This window comes from Entelurus aequoreus, linkage group LG10 (genome assembly GCF_033978785.1).
Source record: "Entelurus aequoreus isolate RoL-2023_Sb linkage group LG10, RoL_Eaeq_v1.1, whole genome shotgun sequence".
Classification (NCBI taxonomy): domain Eukaryota; kingdom Metazoa; phylum Chordata; class Actinopteri; order Syngnathiformes; family Syngnathidae; genus Entelurus; species Entelurus aequoreus.
In genome coordinates this window covers 14,558,466-14,581,482 of record NC_084740.1, presented here as the reverse complement: position 1 = coordinate 14,581,482, position 23,017 = coordinate 14,558,466, and the positions used below count along the sequence as shown (strand labels likewise).

The 23,017-nt window shown below is 41.5% G+C and overlaps 1 protein-coding gene across 1 annotated transcript in view; it reads right to left on the bottom strand.

The window, feature by feature from the left end:
• Nucleotides 1-23,017, bottom strand: part of ttc12 (tetratricopeptide repeat domain 12) — an 86,783-nt gene that overhangs the window by 12,060 nt on the left and 51,706 nt on the right. The window contains exons 16-20 of the mRNA XM_062060186.1: nt 21,766-21,858; nt 21,541-21,609; nt 7,714-7,815; nt 2,779-2,878; nt 2,395-2,623 (exon numbers count right to left, since the gene is read on the bottom strand). Of these exons, the coding sequence (XP_061916170.1) occupies nt 2,395-2,623; nt 2,779-2,878; nt 7,714-7,815; nt 21,541-21,609; nt 21,766-21,858 (593 nt within the window). The remainder of the gene's footprint in view (nt 1-2,394; nt 2,624-2,778; nt 2,879-7,713; nt 7,816-21,540; nt 21,610-21,765; nt 21,859-23,017) is intronic.

Sequence of the window (23,017 nt, the reverse complement as noted above, 5' to 3'; positions counted from 1 at the left end):
CTTACCTCAGCTAAAGCTAAATATTACTCAAATCTCATCCACCTCAACAAAAATGATCCTAAATTTCTGTTTAGTACAGTAGCATCGCTAACCCAACAAGGGACTCCTCCCAGTAGCTCCACCCACTCAGCAGATGACTTCATGAATTTCTTTAATAAGAAAATTGAAGTCATTAGAAAAGAGATTAAAGACAATGCATCTCAGCTACAACTGGGTTCTATTAACACAAATACGACTGTATATACGATGGATACCGCCCTCCAAAATAGTTTCTCTCTCTTTGATGAAATAACATTGGAGGAATTGTCAAAATGTGTAAATGGGACAAAACAAACAACATGTTTACTTGACCCAATTCCTGGGAAACTTATCAAGGAGCTTTTTGTATTATTATGTCCATCAGTATTAAATATTATAAACTTATCACTTTCCTCTGGCACTGTTCCCCTAGCATTCAAAAAAGCGGTTATTCATCCTCTACTCAAAAGACCTAACCTCGATCCTGATCTCCTGGTAAACTACCGGCCGGTGTCCCACCTTCCGTTTATCTCGAAAATCCTCGAAAAAATTGTAGCACAGCAGCTTAATGAACACTTAGCGTCTAACAATCTCTGTGAACCTTTTCAATCCGGTTTCAGGGCAAATCACTCTACGGAGACAGCCCTCGCAAAAATGACTAATGATCTATTGCTAACGATGGATTCTGATGCTTCATCTATGTTGCTGCTTCTTGATCTTAGCGCCGCTTTCGATACTGTTGATCATAATATTTTATTAGAGCGTATCAAAACGCGTATTGGGATGACAGACTTAGCCTTGTCTTGGTTTAACTCTTATCTTACTGACAGGATGCAGTGTGTCTCCCATAACAATGTGACCTCGGACTATGTTAAGGTAACGTGCGGAGTTCCCCAGGGTTCGGTTCTTGGCCCTGCACTCTTTAGTATTTACATGCTGCCGCTAGGTGACATCATACGCAAATACGGTGTTAGCTTTCACTGTTATGCTGATGACACCCAACTCTACATGCCCCTAAAGCTGACCAACACGCCGGATTGTAGTCAGCTGGAGGCGTGTCTTAATGAAATTAAACAATGGATGTCCGCTAACTTTTTGCAACTCAACGCTAAGAAAACGGAAATGCTGATTATCGGTCCTGATCAACACCGACATCTATTTAATAATACCACCTTAACATTTGACAACCAAACAATTAAACAAGGTGACTCTGTAAAGAATCTGGGTATTATCTTCGACCCAACTCTCTCGTTTGAGTCGCACATTAAGAGTGTTACTAAAACGGCCTTCTTTCATCTCCGTAATATCGCTAAAATTCGTCCCATTTTGTCCACAAGCGATGCTGAGATCATTATCCATGCGTTCGTTACATCTCGTCTCGATTACTGTAACGTTTTATTTTGGTTTGGTAGCTGCAGGATTAGGTCTCTGCTTTTTGCGGATGATGTGGTCCTGATGGCTTCATCTGGCCAGGATCGTCAGCTCTCGCTGGATCGTTTCGCAGCTGAGTGTGAAGCGACTGGGATGAGAATCAGCACCTTCAAGTCCGAGTCCATGGTTCTCGCCCGGACAAGGGTGGAGTGCCATCTCCGGGTTGCGGAGGAGACCCTGCCCCAAGTGGAGGAGTTCAAGTACCTTGGAGTCTTGTTCACGAGTGAGGGAAGAGTGGATCGTGAGATCGACAGGCGGATCGGTGCGGCGTCTTCAGTAATGCGGACGCTGTATCGATCCGTTGTGGTGAAGAAGGAGCTGAGCCAGAAGACAAAGCTCTCAATTTACCGGTCTATCTACGTTCCCATCCTCACCTATGGTCATGAGCTTTGGGTTATGACCGAAAGGACAAGATCACGGGTACAAGCGGCCGAAATGAGTTTCCTCCGCCGGGTGTCGGGGCTCTCCCTTAGAGATAGGGTCAGAAGCTCTGCCATCCGGGGGGAGCTCAAAGTAAACCCGCTGCTTCTCCACATCGAGAGGAGCCAGTTGAGGTGGTTCGGGCATCTGGTCAGGATGCCACCCGAACGCCTCCCTAGGGAGGTGTTTAGGGCACGTCCGACCGGTAGGAGGCCACGGGGAAGACCCAGGACACGTTGGGAAGACTATGTCTCCCGGCTGGCCTGGGAACGCCTCGGGATCCCCCGGGAAGAGCTGAACGAAGTGGCTGGGGAGAGGGAAGTCTGGGTTTCCCTGCTTAGGCTGCTGCCCCCGCGACCCGACCTCGGATAAGCGGAAGAAGATGGATGGATGGTTTAACATGATTCAGTTGTTTATCCGCAAACATCATTGTCACTCTTCCATCTAATGTGCCAGTTCTTGCTTTAGGCCATTTCCTAGCATGTAATCAACAACATGTGCTCTATAGATGCGGTGAGAGGGCACCTGGGCTCCGATTGACATAGCTTCCCCAGAGCAATTGCTGCATTTTTCTGCACGGCTGTCCTCTTAGCATCCCCTGCAGCGTGGCGAAGCAGCTGAAGTACGATATCAGTGCCCAGCAGGTTGCTGGCAATATCCTTCAACTCGAGGCAATGGGCCAGGCACAGGGCTGCATTTCCTGACACCATCTCATCACAGCTTGCGCTCAGCAAATGACGGAAAACGGATAGTGCTGCGATAAACAAAAAGCAAATAGGAAGACAATGAGTGTTCAAATACATGAAGACGTGCAGTACGTGCAATGAACAGAAACATGTATTCTGCATACAAGGTCAAGATGAACGCATTCATGTGAAAAGTATTTGGAGCCTGTCAATCGTGCCTTACTTCTGTCAGACTTCACCAACTCCCGCCGGGCCGAGTGGCTGGCAGCCGTGCACACCGCCAGAATCTTTATAGCGTATTTAGTGGCAGTCGATTCTGTTCTCTGGCAACCAGTCAAGAAACAAGAGTATATTCAACAAATATTGAGAGACAGCATGTTTTTGAACTTAATAAAGGCGTCCTTGGGGACTCAACAACACTAATGTCAGCGCAGATCTGGAGAGTACAACCACAGTAAAGCCGTGATATGAGCAAGGTAATCCATATAAAAAAATCTACTTTTTTATTGAAAGAAATAAAAATGAACAGTTCATTGGATACTGACTGCAGTGATTGTGTTTCACCTGACTAAATGTTCTTCAAACTAAATAATGTTGTGGGTAAGATTATTACATTATTACATAGAAAAAGAAAAAAGACATTTCTGCAACCTTTTTTGTTTTTTTTACTCCAGCCAATATGCTGACCTGGCATGATGTTGATGTTAAAATATAATTAATGTTAGCACTGTGGCTCACATAGCTATGCTTGTGATGCTAATGTTTGTGTTAGGGTTGGGCGTATAAATTTAAACATCGATATTATCTATACCGAAGAGGGTTTTGGTATCAGATCTATACTCACGTGGTGGGGTCGATACTTTTGTTGCAGTTACTCATCTGTATGTCCAGAAAAAATACTCACTTTCCTTACAGTTTTTTCCAATTGCTTACACACTAAATCTTACATTTTCACACAGTTAACAAAAGTCTACACACAGTAAACAGAACCACTGTGCAGATGTGCCTAAAATCAGGCATAGACTCTGCTTCACAGTTTTTGCGAAATATTACACACAATGCTTTACACACACCTTCCCATCTTGCACACAGATAAGGATTGTGATACCCACATTTTCACACTTTACACACACACTAGGATTGTGATACACACATCTTTACACCTTACACAAAGATAAGGATTGTGAAGTTAGTTCCTGGTCAATCCAAAATGCTGGCTTGCCAACGACCACACAATTGAACACATTGGATAATCACATCCACCAGGTGTAAAGACACACAGGTGATACATTGAAAATACAGCTATCAAATGGGTGCTACAGCTATACACTTTTTTCCATTTGTAATTTTTATCTCCAGATTTTTTTTCAAACTCAGATTTTAATTTGTACTGCATATCATTGATGACTACTGTGATATGTTACTTTACCTGACTGTGGTCAAAATACATATTTGCAGTTTGCAGCATCATTGTTGAGCAGTTCTTGAAAAGATTACAGGATATTTTTACTTTCTCTTTTTTTTTCCCTTACATATAGGCCCACTTCAAAGTACACAATGATGATTGCTATGGATTTGTCAATATATTTTGTCAAGTTACAGTAATCATTCATCACATATACAAAAAAGGTCAAGAAACATGCCCCAAACATGTGATTTCTTAGAGTAAAATAGGGGTTTTTATAAATGTGTTTTGTATGCATCACTGTTCTGGGTAACTCTCCAATAGTGTCTTATCATTTGAAGTATGTGTGAGTGAGATGACAATAAAACTGCATTTTTACAAATGCTTGCTTCATTTTGATGAACGGGCATATGTTTTGACCGAAGTGTGTTATTTTGCAAATAATCTAGGGATTAAGAAAATGTAATGTTGTGTTTGGAAAAGTGTGTAAATCATTTTGAAAAAAGACACACAGTTAGTAAAATTGTGTTTAAGCAAATGGAAAAAACTGTAAACAGTAGTTCATGCAAGTGTTTCCGACTGAAGCCCTCGCTCTTTCTCTCCCTCGCTCTCTCCCTAAATTGTGGTTACATTGTTGGATTTTTGTTATTTTGCACTTGTAACTTAATCCATAAATAATTGTGTGCAACTGAATGTGATAAGGGATTTTTTTAAATACATGTTATACTAATAGTTTTTTTAATAGTTGCATTTAGTTATAAAACATGTTTATTTGTTATAAAATATTTTTCTTGTGTTGTCATAGTCACACGATTAGGACATGTGTTTTCATTTTTTTTTTTTACTTAATTTTTAACGGAATTTTTATGGGAACAAATATATATACATATATACTGTATATGGACTATACAGTATATAGACTCAATAGTCATATAAAGATATCTGAGTTGAAATAGTGCTACATTTAAGAGAAAGGAAGAAATACAATGGTATTTTGTTAAAAAAACAACACACACAATATGCTTGTGGAAATAATTATTTTTCTTTTTTTTTCCAACATACTTTATTTTCACCCTTTCAGTAGGCTACTTATCGTCAAAAAGGTGCTTAGAACAAACATTTATGAAATACATTTTCCACTATGACATTTCAAGTCAAAATATACGTTTTGGTATCACTATAGGGTTGTACGGTACATAGGTAGTACCAAAGTACCGCAGTACTAATGAATTGAAAAAGGTACTTTACAACCAGTGAAAAATACACATACTTTTTTGGCATCGGTATGCTGCTGTGCGGCGGTGACAAACAGAGCCGAGACACATGTTGATTGTGTCAACACGCACACACAGAGCACATACAAGCAGATACAATAGGGAGAGGAAAAATGGCAAATAACTGCAATTGTACAGGTTGATAAAGAGAATGCATGAAGCGCAATATGGAGGTATTTTGGCTTCAGAATTTTAACGATAAAGGTGACAGTCTAAACATGGAAGCGCCGCGCTGCAAGCGCTGCTTTAAAACATGCCTCACCAAAGGTGGCATTAAAATATTACAATCTTTGCTTCAAACTTAGGTAAATATTTAGTTTGGTTTAGTCTTTATATGAAGGGACAATGCACAGAAACATTAAGCTCAAAGACAGATATGTTCTGTACCAGATTGTAGCTAAATAGCTAATTTCCATCTGCAGTCCCTGGCTACATAAATTAAAGGGATACAAAAATCATGCAATAAAATTATGACAATAAAATCATACTATAGAATGTAATCAAATTAAGAAAAGTCATAAAATGCCCTTTCATTGACACATACTTAATCTACAATACAACCACATTTCATTTACATCATCACAAAAAGACAATACATGCTCTTGTTCACATCCGTCATCATTTGTAAAAACAACCATGATTTTAACAGACACACCTCACAATTTACAACAAAAATGCTCTCATGGATAAATATAATACACATTTAGTTGATGTGTCAATCATAGTGCCCACCTTAGTGACCGTGTGAGCAGCTTTGATTGCTCCAAAGCCACTTTTTAACTTCAATTGTGAATGAAGAGTAATCTGTTAGACTTTTCAAGTTTGTTGTGAGGTCGTTCCATTCCTTTATTGCTTTATATGAAAAGGCTGATTGTGCAAAATATGTTTTACATCTGGGTACGCTACACTGCCCCCTGGTGGAGGCTCGTGTGCTTCTAGTTGTCACAGCAGATGTAAACTGGACAAAGTGCTTAAGTGGCGCTGGTGCAGTGTTATTTAGGATTCGATGGGCCATTCGTATTGATGCTAATCTTTGAATGTTAGCTAAATTTAACAATCTATATTTTTGGAGAACTAAACAGTGATGGTGGTGTTGTGGTTTTCGGTCAAGGATTTTGAGCGATTGTTTAGATAACAAACTGCACAAGGAGTAAAAAGTGACAGGTAAACATGTAATTAACTGTTGTGCATGCTTAGATACGTAGACGTGCATACAGCTGGTTGGCCTGTTGCCAATTACTAGCGAAGTCAAAACCACTCACGTAGCGCAAACTAATGCAAGTAAATTGACTGAATGTTTTTAACAAATTCCTACAATTTATGTTTTATCTTTAACGACGAGGCGACTTGTCCAGGGTGTACCCTGCCTTCCGCCCGAATGCAGCTGAGATAGGCTCCAGCACCCCCGGCAACCCCGAAAGGGACAAGCGGTAGAAAATGGATGGAATATGTGTTTTATCTGCTACATGTCTTATCTGTGTAGTTTTAGCCATTGTATTGTTTTTAGTATTCACTAATAATTGTATTTGTCTCAAAGCACAGCCCAATAGTGGCAATCATAAATCATGAAGCATTTAATATAATGTCAATAAAGCTTTATATTCGATTCTAACCTAATTCTACATTAGGGCAGGCTATATGTAATATGATGAATTGTAATTTGTGCTTTGAGTGCAATAAGAAAAGCCCATTGTGTTTATGCCTTAAATTGTATTTACAATCTTCTAAAATTGATCTTTGATTTCAACAAGAAACATATTTTTAATGCATCGTAAGATTTTCTGTTCAAATTAAGCAACTAATGACATTTTTTGTGATCCCCTTTATTTTGAAATGTATCGATAAGTATCAAAAAGTATCACTTTATATTGTGGTACTAGTATTAAAATACTTGTATTGGGACAACCCTTTATCACTATCGGCAATACTGCTTTGTTTTAACTTGCCATCGGATCATTACCAAAATTCCTAGAGTCGCCCACCCATTGTTAGTATCCTCCTTTTCCACTCCTTGATTATGTTGCATGAAGTTGAACAACCAAGCAAAACAGAACCACAGTATCTAATAATAGAAAAGCGCAATATAAAATCGAATGCATTATTATTATTATTATTGTGCGAAATAAGGGGTGGTGTCTTTTTCTGGCTTCACACTACAGTCTGGTAACAATTACACTTTTTGATTTGATGTTTTAATATTAAAAAGCAGTTGACATCTATTTACACTTGTATGACTGTTTTACAATTTGAAAATGTTTATAATGGTTATATCAAATAAATTGTTTTCTATTTCCATTACTTCTTTTTAAATCTGAGAAAATAGTGTGTCAGTGTGTGTTTTGGAATTGATTGAAAATGTAACGGTATACCTGAAAACTGTGACAGTGTGCGTTGAGTGCACTTCAAGTACTGTACCTACCACCTTAGGCATACAATATGTCACAATAAACTGAGCATGGTTGTGTGTACAGTGAAGTACCTTCAGCAGCCGCCGCACAGTCTTTGCCACATGTCGCTGAACCACATGATTAACAGCCTCGGAGGACTGTGGGAGGACGGTGCTCAACACACCCAAAGCTCTCTGGCAGGACAAGGAAAAACATTGGCATTAGCGAGACAATGGCTGTTCAAGGAATAGGCAAAAGGAAAAGAAAAGAAAAGTACAGTTTCAGTATGTAGAGTGTATAAAAACGTGATTTCTTTAGTTGGCGGGAGGGAAACACTATCATAGAACTACTTGGTATTGGATCGTTACCCAAATTTGTAGGATCACCCACAACTGATGTGAAATATCTGAACAACAGAAACATACGTGCGTATTACAATGTAACAGAAGTGTAGATAGAACCATATTACAACAAAAAGTAACTAGCTATTAACAGTAGATTAGCAGATAGACCAATACCAGATTTGAGAAAATGATACAATCGCAATATGTTAGCGCATATGTCAGCAGACATATTAGGAGCCTTTGTAACCCGTTTTGAAATGGTTCTGTTATCATTTATACGTCAAATAATATACTGTGATATAGGCTGGATTGTGTATCGTAATATAGACAAAACCCAAAACCAGTGAAGTTGGCACTTTGTGTAAATCGTAAATAAAAACAGAATACAATGATTTGCAAATCCTTTTCAACATATATTCAATTGAATAGACTGCAAAGACATGATATTTAATGTTCAAGCTGAGAAACGTAATTGTTTTTTGTTGCAAATAATCATTAACTTAGAATTTAATGGCAGCAACACATTGCAAAAAAGTTGGCACAGGGGCATCTTTACCACTGTGTTACATGGCCTTTTCTTTTAACAACACTCAGTAAATGTTTGGGAAAGGAGGAGACCAATTTTTGAAGCTTTTCAGATGGAATTATTTCCCATTCTTGCTTGATGTACAGCTTAAGTTGTTCAACAGTCCGGGGGTCTCCGTTGTGGTATTTTAGGCTTCATAATACGCCACACATTTTCAATGGGAGACAGGTCTGGAGTACAGGCAGGCCAGTCTAGTACCCGCACTCTTTTACTATGAAGCCACACTGTTGTAACACGTGGCTTGGCATTGTCTTGCTGAAATAAGCAGGGGCGTCCATGAAAAAGTATAGTTTCAGTATGTAGAGTGTATAAAGAAGTGATATTTTTAGTTGGCGGGAGGGAAACACTATCATAGACAGAGCATTCAAAGAAAATGGCCTTTTTCAGGAGAAATGGGTAGTACAGGAAAAGGATAAAAATATTTTTTTAAAAGACACCAGCTGATTCAAGGCACGGGTTCTTAACCTTTTTGACAACGAGGCCCAACTTTTCCACTCCGAAGGGGCCCCGGGCCCACTCAAATGTTAACACTTAATTAGTAATTTGTGGTATCATCCAGAACTAATGTAAAGCATCTCAACAACAGAAGAATAAGTGATTATTACATTTTAACAGAAGTGTAGATAGAACATGTTAAAAGAGAAAATAAGCAGATATTAACAATAAATGAACAAGTAGATTAATAATCCCCTTTTAAAGCTTGTCCTTAACAATTTTGACAAAATAATAGAATGAGAAATGACACAATAAGTTACTGATTGCGTCAGCAGTTGAATTAGGAGCCTTTGTTTGCTTACTTACTAATAAAAGAAAAGTTGTCTTGTATGTACACCATTTTATTTAAGGACAAAATTGCAATAAGAAACATTTGTTTAATGTACCATAAGATTTTTTGTTAAAATAAAGCCTGTAATGCCATTTTTTGTGGTCCCCTTTATTTAGAAAAGTATAGAAAAGTATCGAAATACATTTTGGTACCGGTACCGCTACCAAAATATTGGTATCGGGACAACCCTAATACAAAGATATGAACACCATTATCTTGTAAAACATGTAATGTACAAAATATCAGTGTTACGTCTGCGTCGCATAGCTGCGATTGTCATGTTCCCTCCAACGCAGGAAACAAGCAGGAGCGGCGTGCAGGTAAGATAAAGCTTTTCTTTTTAATAAATTAAAACGCAGGACAAAAAATACAAAACTGAGGACGCTAACAAGAAAAAAAAAAAATGTCACCAATGGTGAAAAAACGAGGAATGCTAGTGTGTAAACAAATCACTAGAGCGAGGGGAAAAACCAGGAGAACGTAAATGTTTTAACTGTTTTTAACTTTTTAACTGCTTTTTATCTAACAAATTGTTCTTAGTTCATTTGCATTTGCTTTTTCAATGTGTATTTTACTTCTGTTTTAAATGTTATTTTTTAGTCTGTCCTTTGCTTCTATTTCTTTGTTCTTCAACTGTGGTTGTTTTTAAAGGGCTTTATAAATAAAGTTGGTATGGTATGGTAAATGTTGCCTATAGCAAACATTGACCCAGCAACTAATGCTGGGTGACAGAAAACTATAAAGGGGAGTGATCAACCAAAACACCTGGTGTGGACACTAATTGCTAAACAAAGACAGGTGAGGAGAATCAGTGCCCATGGAAACCAACAGTAAACAGGGAAAGACGGTGCACCCAGGAAACAGACTAAAACAGAAAAACTACCAAACCTAAATCATGCCATGACCCAGGTGATGGATCATGACTATCTGAAGCATTTATCCGGGTAGAAATATCACCAATTACATTACCAAACATATTTGACAATCAAACAATGATCGCAACAATCCACATTTTGTGTTATTAATGTGAAACTGGCATGGCTTTGGTAGTTGTGACCCCAAGATGCAAGAAACAGGAGAACGATGTGCAGGTAAGAGTCTTAATATACTCAAAATAGGGAAAAGCAGTCATGCATGCAATAGGTCCTAAACATAATCAATCTTCGAGCACTGACGAACAGGCGAGGCAGGCATAAATAGCCGCCTGATTGGCAACTGCAACAAGGTGTGCCAGGCTGCCAATCAGGGACAGGTGAGGGAAACGAGCGCTCAGGGAGACATGACGGAAGGGGAACAAAAATAAGAGCGCTGACAGGAAATAAACACCAAACAAGGAACCAGAACCAGTGAAGTGACAGATCGTCACAATGAATGCACAAAAGTGGTATCTAAACACGGACGAGTAGCTCCTCTCCTCTGAATGCAAGGGCTCCAATGCACTGCAGGTCATTTTTTTATTGTCATTAAAGGTATGTTTATGTCCGTTTTGTGTTGAGCTGTTTGAAAAAAAACATAATTTTTCATAAACATGTCGTTAAAGCAAACTAATTGTCCCGTCATATTTTGAAGAACTTGAAAATCATCTGCCTGTAGGACACTTGATGATGAAAAATGTTATCCATATGTGATTATCCTGATTAATTTTGAGTTAACTAGGGACAATGCGATTAATCACAATTAAATATTCTAATAATTTGACAGCCCTGATTAAAAAACACCTGCAAAATATAGGATGATCACAACTCCCACATTACTGGGATGAGAAAATGCAAATGTAATCACAGTGTAATTTATCAAGACTAAAACTGTTCTGCGGGATCTCTGTCTTTATTTAGCATGTGTGAAATGTGGAGGCGATTGATCAGCAGCTCAGGCCTACGTATGTTTGTCAACATATATGGACTGTCAGAGATAATAATATTAAACCTATTGTTTATCATTTCATAATTTTATTGCTTCTGGATGATTTAAGGAGCCAATTAAAATGAATTTGATTTGGCCATTTTGCAAGCGTTTTTTGTTTATTTTAAAGACGTAATATATATATATATATATATATATATATATATATATATATATATATATATATATATATATATATATATATATATATATATACACTACCGTTCAAAAGTTTGGGGTCACCCAAAAAATTTGTGGAATAGCCTTCATTTCTAAGAACAAGAATAGACTGTCGAGTTTCAGATGAAAGTTCTCTTTTTTGGCCATTTTGAGCGTTTAATTGACCCCACAAATGTGATGCTCCAGAAACTCAATCTGCTGAAAGGAAGGTCAGTTTTGTAGCTTCTGTAACGAGCTAAACTGTTTTCAGATGTGTGAACATGATTGCACAAGGGTTTTCTAATCATCAATTAGCCTTCTGAGCCAATGAGTTAAAGTTAAAGTTAAAGTACCAATGATTGTCACACACACACTAGGTGTGGTGAAATTTGTCCTCTGCATTTGACCCATCCCCTTGGGGAGCAGTGGGCAGCAGCGGCGCCTCGCCCGGGAATCATTTTGGTGATTTAACCCCCAATTCCAACCCTTGATGCTGAGTGCCAAGCAGGGAGGTGATGGGTCCCATTTTTATAGTCTTTGGTATGACTCGGCTGGGATTTGAACTCCAACCTACCGATCTCAGGGCGGACACTCTAACCACTGAGCAAACACATTGTACCATTAGAACACTGGAGTGATAGTTGCTGGAAATGGGCCTCTATACACCTATGTAGATATTGCACCAAAAACCAGACATTTGCAGCTAGAATAGTCATTTACCACATTAGCAATGTATAGAGTGTATTTCTTTAAAGTTAACACTTGTGTGGTGTTCGGGTCTGTGGGACCCGTTTTCGGTTTTTATTAAAAGAAAAATGATACAATTAATTGTATTATTAGGTCCATCAGTGTTAAATATTATAAACTTATCACTTTCCTCCGGCACTGTTCCCCTAGCATTCAAAAAAGCGGTTATTCATCCTCTGCTCAAAAGACCTAACCTCGATCCTGACCTCATGGTAAACTACCGACCGGTCTCCCACCTTCCGTTTATTTCCAAAATTCTCGAAAAAACTGTTGCACAGCAGCTAAATGAACACTTAGTGACTAACAATCTCTGTGAACCTTTTCAATCCGGTTTCAGGGCAAATCACTCTACGGAGACAGCCCTCGCAAAAATGACTAATGATCTATTGCTAACGATGGATTCTGATGCGTCATCTATGTTGCTGCTTCTTGATCTTAGCGCCGCTTTCGATACCGTCGATCATAATATTTTATTAGAGCGTATCAAAACACGTATTGGTATGTCAGACTTAGCCTTGTCTTGGTTTAACTCTTATCTTACTGACAGGATGCAGTGCGTCTCCCATAACAATGTGACCTCGGACTATGTCAAGGTAACGTGCGGAGTTCCCCAGGGTTCGGTTCTTGGCCCTGCACTCTTTAGTATTTACATGCTGCCGCTGGGTGACATCATACGCAAGTACGGTGTTAGCTTTCACTGTTATGCTGATGACACTCAACTCTACATGCCCCTAAAGCTGACCAACACGCCGGATTGTAGTCAGCTGGAGGCGTGTCTTAATGAAATTAAACAATGGATGTCCGCTAACTTTTTGCAACTCAACGCTAAGAAAACGGAAATGCTGATTATCGGTCCTGCTAGACACCAACATCTATTTAATAATACCACCTTAACATTTGACAACCAAACAATTAAACAAGGAGACTCGGTAAAGAATCTGGGTATTAACTTCGACCCAACTCTCTCGTTTGAGTCACACATTAAGAGTGTTACTAAAACGGCCTTCTTTCATCTCCGTAATATCGCTAAAATTCGTTCCATCTTGTCCACTAGCGACGCTGAGATCATTATTCATGCGTTCGTTACGTCTCGTCTCGATTACTGTAACGTATTATTTTCGGGCCTCCCTATGTCTAGCATTAAAAGATTACAGTTGGTACAAAATGCGGCTGCAAGGCTTTTGACAAAAACAAGAAAGTTTGATCATATTACGCCTATACTGGCTCACTTACACTGGCTTCCTGTGCACTTAAGATGCGACTTTAAGGTTTTACTACTTACGTATAAAATATTACACGGTTTAGCTCCAGCCTATCTCGCCGATTGTATTGTACCATATGTCCCGACAAGAAATCTGCGTTCAAAGAACTCCGGCTTATTAGTGATTCCCAGAGCCAAAAAAAAGTCTGCGGGCTGTAGAGCGTTTTCTATTCGGGCTCCAGTACTCTGGAATGCCCTCCCGGTAACAGTTAGAGATGCTACCTCAGTAGAAGCATTTAAGTCCCATCTTAAAACTCATTTGTATAATCTAGCCTTTAAATAGACCCCCCCTTTTTTAGACCAGTTGATCTGCCGTTTCTTTTCTTCTCTCCTCTTCTCCCCTGTCCCTTGCGAGGGGGAGTTGCATAGGTCCGGTGGCCATGGATGAAGTGCTGGCTGTCCAGAGCCGGGACCCCGGGTGGACCACTAGCCTGTGCATCGGTTGGGGACATCTCTGCGCTGCTGACCCGTCTCCGCTCGGGATGGTTTCCTGTTGGCCCCGCTGTGGACTGGACTCCCGCTGATGTGTTGGATCCACTGTGGACTGGACTTTCACAATGTTATGTCAGACCCACTCGACATCCGTTGCTTTCGGTCTCCCCTAGAGGGGGGGGGTTACCCACATATGCGGTCCTCTCCAAGGTTTCTCATAGTCATTCGCCGACGTCCCACTGGGGTGAGTTTTTCCTTGCCCGTATGTGGGCTCTGTACCGAGGATGTCGTTGTGGCTTGTACAGCCCTTTGAGACACTTGTGATTTAGGGCTATATAAATAAACATTGATTGATTGATTGAATGAATTTTTCAAACTGAGACTCACTGGCTTTGGCTCATTTTCTGTGAAGAACATATATCAGAATACATATTTAATAAACACACACCATACACCCCCCCCCTACACATTTCTATTACATATAAGATGTCCGGGGTCCACTGGACCCGGGGCTAATAAAAGTGTGGAAATTGATGTTCTGTGTAACACACACACACTTGCTTATGGTTGGTCATCGAGTCCGATGACGACATCCACATCTATCGGTGAGTTCGTTGGTGGCTGAATAGCCCTATCCTGGATAAACAAACCCTACTGCAGGTAGGGCATGTAAATGTGGTGGTGGTGGTGGAAACGGCAACCGTAGGTGTATTCCTCCTGAGTCTTCTCTCCTGTCTCTTGGCTGTCCTATTCTCCTCCAGCAGGCGGGTGCCATCCTGACACAGCTGACGCCAGGTGTTACGATCAGCAGCCACACCCTCCAGGGCCTCAGGTCTGATTTTACACTTCCTTAGTGCAGTCTTCAGCTGGTCTTTATATCGTTTCTTCTGCCCTCCAGCAGAGCGACGACCATGGTGTAGCTGGCCGTACAACACTTTGCGAGGCAGGCGGTCTGAGGGCATCCTTACTACGTGGCCCAGCCATCGTAGTTGGTGCAGGGTGATCATGGCCTCAATACTCCTGCAGTTGGTTTTTGAGAGTATTTCAGAGTGGGGCACACGATCACGCCATGTGATCCCCAGGATGCGCTGAAGGCAGCGTATGTGGAACTGCTCTAGGGCCTTGATGTGACGGCTCTAGGTTACCCAGGCTTCACAGCTGTAGAGGAAGGTAGTGAGGCAGATAGCTTGATAGACAGAGACCTTTGTGTGGAGATGGAGGTTCTTGTTTTGGAAGACCCGACGCCTGAGTCTCCCAAAAGCTGCCGCTGCCTGCTTGATCCTGTTCTGGACCTCACTATCAACAGTGTTGTCATCAGAAAGAATGCTTCCCAGGTATCTGAAGGATGGAACGATTGGTATTTGTTCTCCAGAAACAATGAAGACAGGTGATGTAGATGGCTTGTTGGAGCTCCACTGGCAAACTACTTCTGTCTTGCTGGTGTTGACGGTCAGTCCCATCCTGCTGTATGCTCTCACCGCAGCCGCAAGAACAGACTGGAGGTCTTGTGGGCTGTGAGATACAAGAACACAGTCATCTGCGTACTGCATCTCAACAATTCTCTCCCTCGGCAGTTTGGTGGTAGCCTAAGCCTCCTGATATTAAAAAGGTTGCCATCTCGACGAAAGTCCACTGTCACACCGCTGCTGTCCTCAATCTCTTTGTGGAGAAGCTTGGTAACACATAGCAAGAAGATGTTAAAAAGCACTGGTGCTAGTACACACCCCTGCCTTACTCCTGTATGTACAGGGAAGGGGGCAGACTCTTGACCTCCTATGGTCACTCGAGCAGTCATTCCATCATGAAACTGACGGAGGATGTTAACAAACTTAATGGGACAGCCAAACTTGAGGAGGACTTCCCATAGAAGTTCTCTCTGAACAGTGTCGAAGGCTTTGGAGAGGTCGACAAAGGCCATGAATAGGTCCTGATGTTGTTCCCTACATTTTTCCCGCAGCTGTCTAGCTGTGAAAATCATGTCCACTGTGCTCCTATTCTTTCTAAACATGCACTGTGATTCAGGCAGTATCGACTCAGTGATGTTATTAATCAGCCTCTGGAGCATCACTTTTGCCAGGACTTTACCGGCAACAGCAAGGAGTGAAATGCCCCTACTGTTGCCACAGACAGCCTTGTCACCCTTGTTCTTGTAAATAGTGACAACATTGGCGTCTCTCCATTGTTGTGGGACGTTCTCTTCAGCCCAGATCTTTGTGATGTACTGGTGCAATGTTCTTGTGCAGAAGTATCCTCCTTGCTTCAGTAGTTCAGCCGGGATGTTGTCATTACCGGGGGATTTGTTGTTTTTGAGGGAGCGGGTAGCTGATCGGACCTCCAGGAAGGTTGGGGGCTCGTCCAAATTGTGCATGACGGGAAGTGTAGGCAGTTCATCCAGAACAGTGGGGTCTGCATCAGATTCCTGATTCAACAGGGTGCTAAAGTGTTCCGCCCATCTCAGCAGGATGCTAGGTTGGTCCTTCAAGGTTGACAGGCCGTCTGCTGTTTTCAGGGGAGTGATGTAGCGGTTTGTTGGGCCGTAAGTCTTCTTGACAGCATTGTAAAAGTTATGCATGTCATTTTTATCGGCAAAGGTTTGGATTTCATGTGCCTTTTTTCTCCACCACTCATTCTGCATCCTCCTAACAGCCCTTTGCACTTCTCCTCGAGCTCTCTGCCATTTCTGCCTGGCGCTACTGGATGAAGGGTTCTCTAGGGTTGCCCTGTGTGCTTTGTGCATATCCTTCAACAGGACATGGATGGTGTCCGAGTTTTCATCAAACCAGTCTTGGTGGTTCTTGCTCTTGAAGCCAATTGTTTGGGCTGATGCCTCATAGAGAGCCGATCTGATAGAGTTCCAGTTCTGGTCAATGGAGTTCTCAGAAGAGTTCAAGGAAGACTCCACCGCCCCAAGTTTCTCAGCCAGGGAGCGGCGAAAGTCATTTCTTGGATCAGGGTTTTCCAGGCGGGCGCAGTCTAGCTTCTTCCTTTTGGGTCCTCGCCGTCTCAAGGGAGGGCGCACTTGCATGTGGACATTGGTCATAATCAAATGATGATCTGTCCAGCACTCTGCACCTCTCATGGCACGGGTGATGAGGACGTCTTTGATGTCACTACGCCTCACTATGATATAATCTATCAGGTGCCAATGTTTAGAACGGGGGTGCATCCATAAAGTCTTATATTTAGCCTTCTGCTGGAAGATGGTGTTGGTTATGGTCAGGTTATGCTCTGAGCAGAGAGTAAGCAGTCTCATTCCATTTGAGTTAACCTGACCAACCCCATGTCTGCCAAGTACTCCACTCCATATCCTGCTGTTCTGTCCCACTCGGGCATTAAAATCCCCAAGCAAGAAAATCTTGTCATTCTTGGGGATCCGGCAGAGAGCCTCATCAAGTGACTGGTAGAAGGAATCTTTGACCTCACTCTCAGATGGCAGGGTCGGTGCAAAAGCACTGAGAAGTGTGTCGTAGCGATTCCTGACCAGGGGGATACGGAGGGTCATTAGTCTTTCACTAATGCCGACAGGTGTTTCAGTGAGTCTTGGCAGCAGTGTGTTTTTGATGGCCAGTCCTACACCATGCAGATGTTGTCCTCCTGAGGGGTAGCCTTTCCAGCAGAATGTGTAGCCCATACCTTCTTCAGTTAGAGAGCCTTCATCCAGGATCCTAGTCTCACTCAGGGCTGCAATGTCAATGTTGTAGCGATTCAGCTCTGCAGCAACCAAGGCAGTTCTTCTGTGAGGTCTGTCAGATCTGCCGTACGAGTCCAGGAGAGTCCTTACATTCCATGTTGCCAGTTTCAAGTTGCATGATTTTTTTTATTTATTTCGACCGCAGGTATGGAATGGCCCGATAGGTGTGGTATCCTATCCAGGCGAGATTGAGTGGGCAATTTTTAGGCCACCTTTTCTAGGCCCGTCCTCAATTGAGGTGAGCAGTGCCGTCCCTAAATAAGGCTGCTCAAACACACAGGGGTCTGCCGAAAACAGCTTCCACTCAACCGAGCTGTCAGCGACCTATACCCTGTGCTGCTGCCGTGCAGGGTTCTAGCTAAGAGCTTCCAGTCCATTCAAACCTGCTCCCGTTGCCAGAAACCCCATCGCCGTCAGACTTCAACCAGATGTTAGTCCAGGTACTGTTCACCATGGTCAGAAGTGGGTACCTGCGCAAGGAGATATTTAAGTGCCAAAGGAGATGCGCTTTTTCCAGTAGCACTATCTTCACCACAATGAGGTAAACCCGGTGGCGTGGGTGAGCCCATGACGACCAGCCCCCCATCATGACTGCACATTGCTTTTCTGTCAGGGTGTGCTCCCTTAGCCTTTGCCTAAATAAGCTGACCCACAAGGCAATGGGGCTATTTACCCATAGTTGGGGCAGGGTTGACGGGCGTCAGGGCGTGTTCCACACAATGGTGGGCCTATACGCCACGTCTCTGGGGCCCACTGCTGCTACGAGATCCCCTTCAGTTTAGTTCGGGGTCTGCAAAGACCCTTATCCGTGTGCGGCCACGAGGAGGCACTGAAGGAGTCTTGGTGGTGGAGAGGCTTTGTACCAACAGGAGGAGACTTGCGCACTCGGCTCCTCTTTTCTCCTCCCGAGGGGGGATAGCTGGCGGCGGTAGCTGTAAGCAGAGAGTAGCAAGCAGAAAGCAACATGCAACATGCAACATGCACCATCTACAGACATCTCTCTACTTCTACCGCACTAGACGCGTCACACACACCCTGTGTAAGACACACACACACACACACACACGGACGCACACACACACACACACACACACACACACACACACACACACACACACACACACACACACACACACACACACACACACACACACACACACACAGCAGGTCTAGACGGGGAGGACAGAGTGTAGGTACACAAAACATCAGAGTGTCAAATGTGCGACAAAATGAGCGCAGACAGTGTTGACAAACAATGTTGCAACCTTGTGTGGGAACCGCAGGTGCAGAAACACAAAAGAAGAATCCCTGTGGGATGCAGAAACCGGCAGAGAAATTTCCATGCAACGTTCATATTGTTGTTACTCAGCCAGTGTTTGTGGGTCTTAGACTTAGACTTTGACTTACTTTTTATTGTCGTTCAAATTTGAACTTTACAGTACAGATAAGAACGCAATTTCGTTGCATTAGCTGGTTGGCAGTGCAGGATAAAAAAGCAATAGGGTGCAGATATAAATAAATAGATTACTGTACAGATAAATATATTGCACTTTTGCATATGCATCCACGTTTATGGATGTATGTTATATTGTCTTTATATTCCAGCGAGTTCATCCATTTTTGGGGGGAATTGAGGGGATTATTATGATGCGTTCAAGAGTCTTACGGCCTGAAGGAAGAAGCTGTTACAGAACCTGGAGGTTCTGCTACAGAGGCTGCGGACCTCTTTCTAGAGTCCAGCAGTGAAAACAGTCCTTGGTAGGGGTGGGAGGAGTCTCTGCAGATTTTCTGAGCCCTGGTCAGGCAGCGGCTTTTTGCGATCTCCTGGATAGAAGGAAGAGGAGTCCTGATGATCTTTTCCGCCGTCCTCACCACTCTCTGCAGAGACTTCTAGTCTGAGGCACTGCAGGCTCCAGTCCAGACAGAGATGCAGTTGGTCAGTAGGCTCTCTATAGTGCCTCTGTAGAATGTGGTGAGAATGGGGGGAGGGAGCTGTGCTCTTTTCATCCGACGCAAAAAGTGCATGCGCTGCTGAGCTCTTTTTACAAGAGCTCCGGTGTGTAGGGACCAGGTCATATTGTCAGTTATCTGCACCCCCAGGAACTTGGTGCTGCTTACCATCTCCACCGCTGCGCCGTTGATGAAGAGTGGAGCGTGGCTGGACTGGTGCTTCCTGAAGTCGACGATGATCTCCTTGGTCTTGTCGACGTTCAGGACCAGGTTGTTGGTTCTGCACCAGTCAACCAGATGTTTCACCTCCTCCCTGTAGTTCATGTCGTTGTTGTCACGGATGAGGCCCACTACTGTCGTGTCGTCCGCATACTTCACAATGTGGTTAGTAGTGGACCTGGCGCAGCAGTCATGGGTCATCAACGTGAACAGCAGCGGACTCAGGACGCAGCCCTGGGGGGAGCCGGTGTTTAGGGAGATGGCACTGGAGGTGTTGTTGCCCACTCTCACAGACTGTGGTCTGTCTGTGAGGAAGTCAAGCAGCCAGTTGCATAGGGGGGTACTGAATCCAAGGGTGTCCAGTTTGCTCACCAAGTGCTGCGGGATGATGGTGTTGAATGCCGAGTTGAAATCCAGAAAAAACATCCGCACGTGTGTGTCCTTTCCTTCCAGATGTGCTAAGCTCAGGTGGAGTGCAGAGGAGATGGCGTCCTCTGTGGAGCAGTTAGGGCGATAAACAAACTGGTATGGGTCGAATGTGGGGGGAACTCTGGAGACAATGTATTCCTTTACCAGCCTCTCGAAGCACTTAATTACAGATGTTTTTAGGGATAAGTCAGTATTTTAACATAAAAGTGTTTGATTGTGAGGCATTAAAAGCCACAAAATGCAACGGGTCCATCAGACCCACAAACACTGGCTGAGTAACAACAATATGAACACCACACAAGGGTTAAGACTAGTTTAAAGTTATCTTCATTGAAAAGTACAGTGCTTTTCCTTCAAAAATAAGGAGATTTCAATGTGACCCCAAACTTTTGAACGGTAGTGTGTTTGTATATATATATATATATATATATATATATATATATATATATATATATATATATATATATATATATATATATATATATATATATATATATATATATATATATATATATATACAGTAACTTCAGCATGGTAGAAAATGGATGGATGGATGCTAAAAAAGTGGATTTTGTTGCAGATGCACTGCAGGACTGCCTCTAAAATGCCTAGAAAAAGTAGTATATGTCTGTTGCATGTTAAAAATATACAGTAGCAAAACACCACAGATGGGAGCATGATAACATGAATGTGCAGTATATGATTGTATCCATGGTGAAAGCTGCGTAGAACACGCAAAACCCTAATCTAAATAGGGCGGTCTGCACCACCTTGGCACTTGTTATCAATTGTACACACAGTCTTAGTAGATTACACGCAACACGCCCACAAATAGTACACACAATTTTATAGTTTGTACAAACTGTTTATTAGGCGCGTGTTTATTTGGATCTTAGTAGAACAGACCATTAGACACTCAAACTATGTTATACATGGTTTGAGTGCAAATGTTTGAAATCGACTATGTAATCTACATTAACGTCATACTAATAATAATGATAAAGCATCTTGAATGTAATCTACATTATCATCATACTGTTATTATAAGCAATTGTATTATTTTAGATGCTTTATCAAATTACATGACATGTTTTATACATTGTAAACATGTCTAAATTAAAAATCATGATAATATTACCTATGTCTGGAGATAGGTAGGTAGGTATGTTAGCACAATGTGACCTCCTTGTCAAAAAGTTTGCCAACCCATGTTATAGAAGATCCCCTGAATATTGAAGAATGCAGTTTGAACTTTTAATGAGACATTAATCACCTCTAAAAAACATAAAAACCTATTGGGTTTTGGTCCTTCCAATTCAACTCTAATGAGTGTTTTAGTGTTTAGTAAGGGGGCTATAAAAAGAATCGCTCACAGTTACGACACCTCGGTCGTCATCCTTCAGCAGGTCCAGGCAGCAGCCACACAGGCAGACCGCGTGGTCCTACGAAGACAAAAAAAAGACTGCTTGTAACAAGCATCTCACCCCTTCATATGTGAAATAACACCATAATGCACTGGAACATGTTTCCACATACAGTATATCGAATGTCCCTCACAAAAGGGTGTGACTTTTCAACATTGCAATAACATGACTTGCCTGAATGACAGGTGAGGTAAGAGTAGAAAGGTTGATGATCAATCCAAGCAGAGCGTAAAGAATCTCCTTATAGCTGCAAGAGATGCATTGCTTCTGCAAACAAAACAGCAAGTATTGGCACATGGTGACATTGAGAAGTCCAACACTTGAGGTAATTACTAAGAATAAACTGGACGTTTGGTCAAGTGAAGGTTAGTCTGTAAAGGGAACTTACTTGTTAATAAAAATCTAGTTTGTTCAGTGCATTTCAGTTCAGTTGCAGTTTATTTCGAACATGCATACAATACAATGTAATGCATCACACAATTCCTGATGTTTCATTACAGCACGTCCGAATAAGAGTAGGAAGAAGCAGAGCTTATTTAAACCTACCCCTTTTCATACCATAGCAATTTTAACCAATTTCCTTGTTCTCTGTAACAGAACAGTGAACAAATAAATAGTAAATAAATGATATAACTAATCTTTGGCACAATAAAAAAAAAGAAAAAAAAGGGTTCAAGATTTTCATCATGATTCTTGTTCTGTGTACTTTGTGAACACTTGTAGTTTGAACAGTCTCTTAAACTGAATCATATTGGTGCTTTGTTGGATTTATTTGGTTAATCCATTCCACAATTTAATTCCACGTACAGATATGCTAAAGGTTTTTAGTGTTGTACGAGCATACAAATGTTTTAAATTAGATTTTCCTCTAAGGTTATATTTCTCCTCTTTTGTTGAGAAGAATTGTTGTACATTCTTGGGTAGCAGGTTATAATTTGCTTTATACATCATTTTAGCTGTTTGCAAATGCACCAAATTGTTGAAGTTCAATAATTGTGATTTAATAAATAAAGGGTTTGTATGTTCTCTATATCCAACATTATGTATTATTCTAATTGCTCTTTTTTGTCACAGAGTTAGTGAATGAAGCGCACATTTGTAGTTGTTTCCCCATATTTCTACACAATAAGTCAGATATGTAACACTAGCGAGCAGTAGAGAATATGAAGTGATTTTTGGTCTAGAAATGTTTTGCTTTATTCAGTATCGATGTGTTTCTTGCTACTTTATGTTGTATATTTTTTACATGAGATATCCAATTAATTTTATCATCTATTATTACTCCCAAAAATGTGTTTTCTTTTACCCTTTCAATATTTACTCCGCCTATCTGTATTTGTATTTGACTTTCTCTTCTTCAACTGTTTGTTCTATGTATCAATCAATCAATCAATCAATCAATGTTTATTTATATAGCCCTAAATCA